At 36.4% G+C, this 11,013-nt stretch overlaps 1 protein-coding gene across 1 annotated transcript; it reads right to left on the reverse strand.

Annotated features, from left to right (window-relative positions):
• Nucleotides 1-121: 121 nt before the first annotated feature.
• LOC119578040 (atlastin-1-like) lies at nt 122-2,669 on the reverse strand. Its single transcript, XM_037925754.1, has 3 exons — nt 2,158-2,669; nt 1,174-1,308; nt 122-439 (listed from the first exon to the last, which is right to left on the reverse strand). The coding sequence occupies exons 1-3, from the start codon at nt 2,185-2,187 to the stop codon at nt 137-139; spliced, it is 468 nt and encodes a 155-aa protein (XP_037781682.1). The 5' UTR covers nt 2,188-2,669; the 3' UTR covers nt 122-136.
• Between the last annotated feature and the right edge of the window lie 8,344 nt (nt 2,670-11,013).

Genomic DNA, 11,013 nt, shown 5'->3' on the forward strand with positions numbered 1-11,013 from the left:
ATGTTTTTTTTTTAGATACATCTTATATTCTGACTCTTTTAATCTTTATTTAGTATAATTTTTCAATTTAAACAAAAGAAACATATCAGTCTTTCACCAATAAATAACTGAAATAATCAACAAGCTAATCAAATGTTTAATAATTAACAAAAAGATAAAAAAAAAACAAGAGTAATTCACACCAAATTCTATAATCGCTATAATCACTACTTATAAATCCCACCTGAAATGGATGAGCACTGTCACAATCTTCTTGAGCCAGCATCCCATACGATGTGAAGAGCTGGAGGTTCATCAAGTCATCTTCTTGTATATTGTTCATCAGATTGTATACTAATACAGAGGACACCATTGTTGTAAGGGCAAAAACAGTAGTGGAATCCTTCATTGATGACTGTGTATCAAATGTTCCTTGAGTGTCCATCAGAATCACAGCAATCTGTTAAGATGTCAAATGAAAAATCCCATAATACAAAAGCACTCAATTGGATACTGGTAATCAAACTATATATATGGGTAAAGTATGCTATTCTAAAGAGTAATGGCAATGGAATATTGTATAAAGTATAACTTTACTTTGTGTGCAGAGAGTGTATGAGGTTCAAATACAAATTTCATGTTACTGGAATGATGACTGTGTGTGTATGTGGGTGGGTTGGATGAGTTGTGCATTTGTGAGTCAGCAAGTGTGGATATGTGTAAATTTACATGTGCCTGAGTTAACGCAATACTGCTGAGTGGATTTCCAATGCAACAGTCCTCTCTCCCAAGCTGTATTCCTAGTGGCCTGGGCCCCGCTGCTGGGGGATCATGTCAGTCCCATAGCATGTGTGGCATGACTATAAATGCCCCCAGAAAACAGGACCAGCACACCATGGGACGTATGCACATGCCACCAGGCGTGCCATTGCATGTATGTACATGTTACCCAGTGGCAAAGGGTTAATATATCAAACACTAAAATATGAAGAATATTGTGAATGTTCAATTACCAAAAGTTATTGAAAGGACCTTCTAGAACATAAAGTTCTTTTCTAAATATTACAAGATTACTGTGAAAATGAATGGTTAAATTCATCCCTTAATGAGACATGATGTTACTGAATAACATCCACTTGACTGAGGGCTGTACCTATTCAGTGACAGATGAGGAACAGTGATGAATTACCCTACCTCTTCTCCTGATCGCCTTTTGATCAAGAAAGGTTCACTCCATATGAGGACACCTGTTGTCTCACGCCTTGAGCCTTGTCGCCACTTAAAGCCCCTCAGTGGTTGTTCAAAGTCACCAAGCCAGTCATCAGATTGCTGAAAAGGGGAAAACCATGTGATCATGGGAACCTAATACGAAATCCATGCCTCAAGGTCTAAGAATATTGGCCTGAATGCATTCATCTTTTTGAGTGAAAACTTGCATGAACAATAAAAAAAAATGTACCTCACTCTCTCACTGAAAATATGTAACAGATATCTTATAAGAATATTTTGTCATAATTTTGCATGTTTTTGCTTCTATATCATGTCATACATTGATGACAGTTATGAATGCCTTTTTGAGTGTGGTAGGCAATTTCTGTATTCTTGTTCTTTTTGCCACTTACTTTCAAACATAAAGTCTATATATTCATAATATAACAAAAGCAAACAATAACTTGCTTGAATGGTATGCTAATTACTGTAAATGACAATTCAATCCTCCTGACATAACTATAAGCTACTAGTTTTTAAAACCACTTCAAACACAAATCCAGAAAGAAAGAAACTAATGATCAGTATACCTTTTTTGTATTTACCCTTTCCATAATGATTTTGTGAAATGTGAATAAATAACAAAATACTGAACTTACAGGATATCACCACTGATGCATATGGAACTGCACTGAGTAAAAGCATATATAACAGGCATGGGAATGTTACAAAGCCTCAGCAAATTATTGCAAACAGGAATACATCAGAAAAATTAAAAAGTCTGAGTGTTAGAGGGAAGAGAATAAGTGGATTTTTTTTAGATAAACTTCATGCCATACTCCCAACACAACACTAGAAAAGTTGAGAAAGAGATACTATGGCCCTCAAGCATTACTAGTAAAAAAGAAAGCATCCAAGTGTTAATCATCTACAGGCAGCAGGTTGAAAACTTAGTAAAACCTTCCTTACCATTAACATCTTTCCAACAAGGAAGAACATGAAAAGAAAAGTAAGTCTCAGGTTTAGATAACAGTTTATTATCTTTCTAATTAAAAGTGAAATAACATGAGAAAGTAACCAAAACACAAACAGATGGCATAACTTGGGGATAAACTGTTAAAAGCAATGTCCAGGAACTAATATCTGGCAATTTTAGGAAGCTGAGAGTTATCATAATTGAAACAGCCTTTTTCTCATCTACAGCAGGAGCAGATTCTTTAGCAAAACCTACTAACAAAAAAATGAAACCAGCAGGTTATGAGTTAGTGATTCATGTCAGCCAATCACAAAGGGCCACTCCACTGCAGGAGCCCAACAAAAATGGTCATAATGGCCATTATTCTACATCAGAGAAGAGCAGGAGGAGGTTGGGAGGGATTCATTCTCATTCATACCTTTTCAATTAGTAAAATATATTTCTTGTTAGAACACTCTTTATTGAAACTATTAATAATATATTTGGCTAGATCATTCATCTAAGAATGAATAAGAATTATTCCTGATAAATTCTAAGTTCCTTTACTGTATTGTTTTTGCTATCACACAGATGTAACTAATTACAAATAACAACAGAGGGTTCAGTGTATAAATATAAATCATAGTGTATAAATATACATACATACAATATATACACACACACACATATATATATATATATATAATATATATATATATATATATATATATATATTATATATAATATATATATTATATATATATATTATATTATATATGATATTATATATATAATATATAAATATATTATATATAATATATATATATATAATAATATAATATATATTAATATATATATATATAATATAAATAATATATCTATCTAACAATTTAATGATAATATATTAGATATTATCTAGTAAAATAAAGTAGGTCCTTCGAAACAAAAATTCAATGCATAAACTTACTGAACTCATGATTTAGGAGTAAATCGAGGAAGTGAAAGACTGTCCCTTTGCGCAAGGATCCAGGCCACAAGAAGAACACAGACATACTTTCTGCATTTGGTTTCAGAGTACCTCTTGACAGGGATCTACACTAATCAAAGACTCCTGTGTCTAATTTTGAATAACTGGCACTTCGGATGGCATATCATTTACAAGAAAGGCAAAACAGGTATATTAGTTTTTTTTTGTTTTTTTTTAAACAAACTATTTGATTAAAAGATGATCACAAATCACACCCAATATTTACAAGCTTACTACAAACCTTCTGTATTAATAATTCTAAATACACGATAAATCATATTCACGTTTTTTAGCAACCAACCACATAAAGACAGTCAGTGGACAGAAGTACCTTTACACCAATTTCAATAAAAACCAGCCAGACACAATACATGAGATACAAGCCATTCAAATGTGAAACAGCTCAGTAAACAGCTCTTCTAATGAAAATGATCATTGAGAAGTACCTTTACAATGTTGAATGAAGACATAAGATTGCAACCATGTCATGAAATCGAATTAAAAAAATCAGTAAAAGTCTTAATGGAAATATAATAAGCATCACAATTATTTTATATTTGGAAATAGAGATGAAGAAAATGCTATCCAATTGTTCCTTTGAAATATTACACAACACTTACAGATAAACAAAAGTATATCCTTTTCTAAATGCTCACAAATACATTTTAACTTTAGAAAAAAAAGGAAAATTTTTAAAAAAAAAATACCAAAAAGGATTTTTTTTAAAGAAAAAAAAAAGGGGGATAAAACACAAAATTTTTTTTTTTTTTTTTTGTTTTTTTTTTTTTTTAAAAAAAAAAAAAAAAAAAAAAAAAAAAAAAAAAAAAAAGTATTTTTTAAAAAAAAAAAAACATAAAAACAAAATATATATATTATATAAAAAATATATAAAAATATAAAAAAAAAAAAAAAAAAAAAAAAAAAAAAAAAAAAAAAAAAAAAAAAAAAAAAAAAAAAAAAAAAAAAAAAAAAAAAAATTTTTTTTTTTTTTTTTTTTTTTTTTTTTTTTTTTTTTTTTTTTTTTTTTTTTTTTTTTTTTTTTTTTTTTTTTTTTTTTTTTTTTTTTTTTTTTTTAAATTTTAAAAGGGAAAAAAAATAATAATTTTAATATAAAAAAAGGGTTTTTTCAAAAAACAAAAAAAATGAAAAAAACCCCTTTAAAATTGGAAACCAGAAAAAAAAGCGGGGAAGGGAAAAGAATTCCCCTTTCCAAAAAACCCGGGCCAGCAAAAAAGAATCCATTGAAATCGGGGCAATTAAAATTTGAAAAAACCCAAGTAAAAGTTTTTAAAGGGGGAAAAAGGGAAACAAAATGGCTTCTATGAAAGGAAAAAAAGGTATTTAGTTTTTTTGTTTTTTTTAAACAAAATTTTTTAAAAAAATCTACAAAAAACCCCCAAAAAATTTTATAAATCCTTTTTTTTTAAAAAATTCCCCAAATACATTTTTTTTAAAATTAAAACATTAAAATTTAAGGGGATAAAAAAAACCCCCAAAATTCCCAAAAAAAAAGGAAATTTTTAAAAATTTTTAAATTTTCCCCTTTAAACCACTTTCAAAACCCCCCCAAATGAACCACCCTTAAAAACCTTCCCCAAAGGGAAGGAAAACACACAAACCACACCATAAATAAGGAATTAAATTTAAAAAAAAAAAAAGACGGGGAAAAAATTAAATTTAAAAAATTTTTAAACCCTTATTTTTTATTAAAAATTTGCAAAATCCCCAATTTCCCATGAAAATCAAAAAAAAAAAATTAAGTCAAAATATTTTTCCCATTTTTCAATTCTAAATAAATTTTTTTTTTTTAAACTTTTGTACAAAAAAACTGGAAATTTTTTCCTTTTAATGGAAACCCAAAACAAAATGCCCCATACTTTAAATTTAAAAAAAAAAAAAAATTTTTCACCCACTATTAAAAATTTTTATAAAAAAAGGCTGGAAATTCAAAAAATTTTAAAGTTTTTTTTATTAAAAAAGCAAATCCAGAGGAAAAAATAGATAAATATTATTCATCTTTTGGAAATCTTTTTTGGTTCTTGCCATTTTTCAAGGCTGCTTTATAAGGGAAAAAAAAAAAACAAAAAAATGAAATTTCCATTTAAAAAAAAATTTCACTTTATTTTAGAAAAAAGAGGGGGGGAAGAGGAGAAAAAAAGAAAGTGGGGAAAGAGAAAGGGGAGTAATAGAAAAAAAAAGGAGAGAGAGGAAAGGTTTTGGGGGGGAGGAAGGGAGAAGGGGAAAAAAGGGAAAAAAAACCAAAAAAGAAAGGGGATTGGGAAAAGGGGGAAAAAGAAAAGGAGAGAGAGGGGGGGGGGGAGAGAGAAATAAGAGAGCGAGGGGGAGAAAGAGAGAGAAAGGGAAAAGAAAAAAGGAAAAGAGAGGAAAAGAAATGAGAGAGAAAGAAAGGGGAAGAGGGGAAAGGGGAAAGAAGGAGGGATGAAAGAAAGAGAGAGAGAAGAGAGAGGAGGGAGAGAAAAGAAAGAGAGAGAGAAAAGAAAAGAAAAGATGAAAAAGGGAGGAGGAAAGAAAATAAGGGGGAGAAAAAAAGAAAGGGGGGAAAGAGGAGAGGGGAGAAAGAAAAAGGGGGAAGAGAGAGAAAAAAAAAAGAGAGGAAAAAAAGAAAGAGGAAAAAAAGAGAAAAAAGGAAAAAAGGGGAGAGAGAAAAAGAAAGAGAGAGAGAAAAGAAAGGGGAAGAGAGAAAAAAAGGAAAGAAAAAAAAAGGATAGGGAGAGGAGAAAAGGGGGAGAGAGAGAAAAAAAGGAGAGAGAAAAAAGGAGAAAAAAGGAGGAGAGAGAGAGAAAAAGAAAAGAGGGGAGAGGAGAGAAAAGAGAGAGAAAGAGAGAGAGGGGGAGAGGGGAGGAAAAGGGGAGAGAGGGGGGAAAGAGAGAGAGAAAAAAAAGGAGGGGAGAAGAGAGAAAAGAAGGGGAGAGAGAAATAGAGGAGAGAGAGAGGGGAAAAGAAAAGAGAGAGAGAGGGGGAGGAGACAAAGGGGAGAGAGAGAGAGAGAAATAGAGAGAGAGAGAGAGAAAAGAGAGGGGAAAAGAAGAGAGGAGAGAAAGAGGAGAAAAGAGATAGAGGGGGGAAAAAGAGAGAGAGAAAGGGAAAGGGGAAAGGGAGAGAGAGAGAGAGAGGAGAAAAAAAAGGGGGAGAGAGGAGAGAGAAAAAAGAAGAAAAAATGGGGGGGGAAGGGGGGGGAGGGGGGGAAAGAGAGAGAGAGAGAAAAGAGAGGGGAAGGAGAGAAAAGGAAAAAGAGAGAGAGAGGAAAAAGGAGGAGAGAGAGAGAAAGGGGAAAAGGGGGAGGAGAGAGAAAGAGAGGGGGAGAGAAAGAAAGGGGGAAAGGGGGAAGAGAGGGGGAAGGGGAGAGAGAGAGGGGAAAAGACGGAGAGAGAAAGGGGGAGAGGGGAGAGAGAGAGAGACAGAGAGAGAGAAAGAGAAAGGGAGAGAAAAGAAGAAAGAGAAAGAAAGAAAAGGGGGAGAGAGAGAAAGAAAAAAGGAGAGAGAAAAAGAAAGGGAGAGAGAGGAAAAAAAGAAAAGAGGAAAAAAGGGGAGAAAAGAGAGAGAGAGAGAGAGGAAAGAAAAGAGAGGAGAGAGAGAAAGAGGGGGAAGAGAGAGGAAAGGAAAGGAAGAGAAAAAGGGAGAGAGAAAGTGGAGAGGAGAGAGAGAAAAATTAGAGAGAGAAAAGGAGAGAGAAAGAGAGAGAGGAGAGAGAAAAGAGAAGAGAGAGAGAGGAAAATAGAGAGAGAAAAGGAGAGAGAAAAAGAGAAGGGGGAGGGAGAGAAAAAGAATGAAAGAGGGGGTGGAGGGAGAGAGAAAAAAGAGGGGAGGGAAAGAGAGAGGGGGAAAGGGGATGAGGGGAAAGAGAGAGAGAGAAGAAAAAAGGGGAGAGAGAGAAAAAGAGAGATGGAAAAAAAAGGTGAGAGAAAAAGAGAAAGAGAGAGAGAGAGGGAGAGAGAGAGAGGGGAGAGAAAAGGGGAAAGGGAGAGAGGAGAGAGAGAAGGAGGAGGGGGGAAAGGGGAGAGAGAGAGGGGAGAGAGAAAAGAGAGAGGGGAGGGGGAAAAGAGAGAAAAGAGAGGGGGGAGAGAGAAATAGAGAGAGAGAGAGAGAAAAATAGAGAGAAAGAGAGAAGGGAGAGGGGAAAAGAGAGAGAGAGAGGAAAAAAAGAGGGAGAGAGGAGGAGGAAAGAAGAAAAAGGAGGGGGGAAAAGAAAATAGAAGAGGAGAGAAAAAGAGAGAGAGGAGAAAAGAGAGGGGGGAAAAAAGGAAGGGGAAGAAATAAAAGAGAGAGAGAGAAATAGGGAGAGAGAGAAAAAGAGAGAGAGAGAGAAAAGAAAGAGAGGGGGAAAAGAGAAAGATGAGGAGAGAAGGGGAAAAGGGGAGGGGAAAAGAGGGGAAAAAGAGGAGGGGAGAAATAGAGAGAGAGAAAAAACAGAGAGAGAGAAATAGAGAGGAAACAGAGAGAGGGGAAATAAAAATTATATAATTATTATTTTTAAATAATATATATATATAAATATATATTTTATATATATATAAAGAGAGAGGAGAGAGAGAGAAAATTGGGGGAAAGAGGGAGAGAGAAGGAGAATAGAGAGAGAGAGAAATAGAGAGAGAAAAGAGATAGAGAGGAAAAATTTAGAGAGGGAGAGAGGAGAGAGAGGGGAAGAGAGGAGAGAGAGGAGAGGGGAGAGAGGAAAGAGAGGGGAGAGAAAAGAGAAAAATAAAAGGAAATGAGAGGAAAAAAGAGAGTAAGAGGAGGGGAAAAGAGGGAAAAGAGAGAGAGAAAAGGGAAAAGGAGAGGGGGGGGGGGGGGGGGGGGGGAGGGGGGGGGGGAGAGGGAGAGGAGAGAGAAAAAAGAGAGAGAGAGGAAAAGAAAAGAGAGAGAGAGAGAAAAGAAATAGAGAGAGAGAGAGAGAAATAGAGAGAGAAGAGGAAAAGAAAGGGGAGGGGGAGAGGGAGAGAGAAAAGAGAGAGGGGGAGGGGAGGGGAGGGGAGGGGGAGGGGAGGGGAAATAAGAGAGAGAGAGGGGGAGGGGGGAGCCCGGAGAGAGAGAGGAGAGGGGGAAAAGGAAGAAAAGAGAGGGGAGAAAAGAGAGAGAAAAAGGAGAGAGAAAAGGGGGAGAGGAAAAGAGAGAGAGAGAGAGAGAAAGAGAGAAGAGAGAAATAGAGAAAAGGAGAGAGAGAAATAGAAAGGAGAGAGAGAGGGGAAATAGAGAGAGAGAGGAAAAAGAGGGGAAAGAGAAATAGAAAAGGGAGGGGAGGAGAGAAATGAAGAGGAGGGGAGAGAGAAAGGAAAAGAGGGGAAGAAGGGGGAGGGGGCAGAGAGAAAAGGGGGGAGGGGGAAAAGAGAGAGAGGGGGGGAGAGAAAAAAGGAAGGGGATTGAGGGGTTGGGGGAGAGAGGGACGGAGAAGAGAGGAGAGGAGAGGGGAGAGAGAAATGAGAAAAGGGGGAAAAGGAGGAGAGAGAGGATGGGGGTGGAGAGAGAAAAAGAGAGAGGAGGGGTGAGGAGAGAGAAATAGAGAGAGAGGAGAGAGAAAGAGAGAGAGAGAGAAAAAGAAAAGAAAAAATAGAGGGAGAGAGGGGGAAAAAAGGGGAGAGGGGAGAGGAGAGAGAGAGAGAGAGGAAGGGAGGGGGAGAGAGCGGGGAGGGAGAGAGAGAGAGAGTAGGAAATGAGAGAAAAGAGAGGAGGGAGAGAAGAAATAGGGGAAAAGAGAAAAAGAGAGAGAGCGGAGAGAAAAGGAGAGAGGGAAAATGAGAGAGGAGAGAGAGGGGGGAGAGAGAAAAAATAGGAAAAGAGGAGAGAAAAAATAGAGACAGAGAGAGAGGGAAATAGAGACAGAGAGAGAGGAAATAGAGAGAGAGAAAGAAAGAAAATAGAAGAAAAAGAGAGAGAGAGAGAGAGAGAGAGAGAAAAAATAGAGAAAGAGAGAAATGGGAGAGGGAGAGAGAGAGAAATAGAGGAGAGGAGAGAAAAGAGGAGAGAGAGAAAATAGGGGAGAGAGAGAAAAAAAAAGAGAGAAGAAAAAAAGGGGAGAGAGAGAGAGAGAGGAAAAGAAATGGGAGAAAAAAAAGAGAGGGGAGAGGGGGGTTTTTGGGGGAAAAGGAAAGGGGAAGGAGAGAAAAGAGGAGGGGGAGAGAAGAGAGAAAAGAGAGGAGGAAGAGAGGAGAGAGAGAGAGAGAGAAATAGAGAGAAAAAGAGAAAAAGGGGAAGAGAGAGAGGAGAGAGAGGTGGGAGAAAGGGGGAGAGAGAGAGAGAAAAGAGAGAAAAGGGGAGAGAGAGAAATGGGGGAAAAGGAAGAGAGAGAGAGAGAGAGAGAAGAGGAGAGAGAAAAAGAGAGGGAGACGAGAGAGAAAAGGGGAGAGAGAGAGGAGAGAGTAAAGCAAAATTTCACACTGGGTCTATTCTGCCCTAGGATCCCAGATAGGATCGCCGAAGTCTGGTCAGCTACAAGAGGGTTTTTGGCCCAAAATACTTTCAGGTCCTTGAGATAAAAAATCGTCTCATTTCAGGTTCATAACTTTTAAACAATGCTTTTAGGGTATTTTAAAAAATGTTGTACCCTTTTACTCAGTGTGCCTGGGGGAGGGTTGATGTGCGTTACCCCCAGGTTTTCCCCATTTATTTTGTTTAAAATTTCCCTGTTTTTATAATCCTTATGACGGGTTTGTTCCAAAAAGGCTCTTTGGCTCCACTTTACCAAAAAGGTGAAAAAAAATTCCAAAAGAGAGCTCCAATGTTTTTGGGTTTGTGGGAATAGGTTGACGTTTGGTTCATAGTAAAAATGAATGTTTTTTCTGAATTATCTAAAAAACATTTAATGAAAGGGGTTATTGTTAAATGCAATTTTATTTTGATTTAATAAAAATTTTAGTTTTTATCATTTTTATACATAGGTATAATATAATTGTTTTTAATAGTATTTTATATTTTATTTTGTATATATATGGGGGTTTAATATGTATGAATTATGTATTTTATAGTATATAAAATATATATCTATATAAATTATATAAAATATATAATATAAATATATATATTTTTAAATTTATAAAATTTTAAGGATTCTAAGAAAATGAGTTCCTATTTAATTATAAATTTTTTGGTTCCGCAATATCTTTCACCCCCGGGGCAGGGTTTAAAACACAACAGAGCGTTTTGGCGTTGTGGGGGGTTTTTCTTTCTCGCATCCGTTACAGAAAGGGGGGGAAAAGTTTCCACCTCTGAAAAGGGGGGAACCCCCGGACAGAATAAAATTAATGTGCCCGGGCCCCTTAATAGAGAGAGAGAAAAGAAGAGAGAAAAGGAGAAAGAGAAGAAGAGAGAGGGGGGAGGAGAAAAAGAGAGAAAAGGGAGAAGAGAGAGAGAGGAGAGAGAAGAGAAAACAGAAAAGAGAAAGAAAAACAGAGAGAGGAAGAAAAACAGAGAAGGGGAGAGAGAGACAGAAGGGGAGAGAGAGAGACGGGGAGAGAGGGGAGAGAAGAGAGGCGAGAGGAGAGGAAAAGGGGAGAGGGGAGAAAAGAGGGGAGAGAGAGAGAGGAGAGAGAGAAGAAAACCCGAGAGAGGGGAGAGAGAAAAACGAGAAAAAGAGAGAGAGAAAGAAAAAAGAAAAAAGAAAAGGGGGGGGAAGGGGGGGAAAAGGGGGGGGGAAAGGGAAAAACAGAGAGGAAAAGGAGGAGAGAAAAAAAGAGAGAGAGAGAGAGAGAAACAGGAGAGAGAGAGAGAGAGAGAGAGGGGAGAGAGAGAAAAGGGAGAAGAGAGGGGAGAGAGAGGGGGGAGAGGGAGAGAGGGGAGAGGAAATAGGGAAAAAAGAAAAATAGGGGAGAAAAGAGAAATAGAGAGAAAA

The sequence above is a fragment of the Penaeus monodon genome, chromosome 10, assembly GCF_015228065.2.
Source record: "Penaeus monodon isolate SGIC_2016 chromosome 10, NSTDA_Pmon_1, whole genome shotgun sequence".
NCBI lineage: Eukaryota > Metazoa > Arthropoda > Malacostraca > Decapoda > Penaeidae > Penaeus > Penaeus monodon.

Excerpts from the sequence above, each read along its gene's own strand:
- LOC119578040 (XM_037925754.1), bottom strand. The coding sequence starts at position 2,187 with ATGTTCTTCCTTGTTGGAAAGATGTTAATG. Across the intron at positions 1,309-2,157 it reads TTGTTGGAAAGATGTTAATG|CAATCTGATGACTGGCTTGG; the intron begins GTAAGGAAGGTT and ends TCCCCTTTTCAG. Across the intron at positions 440-1,173 it reads AAAGGCGATCAGGAGAAGAG|ATTGCTGTGATTCTGATGGA; the intron begins GTAGGGTAATTC and ends ACATCTTAACAG.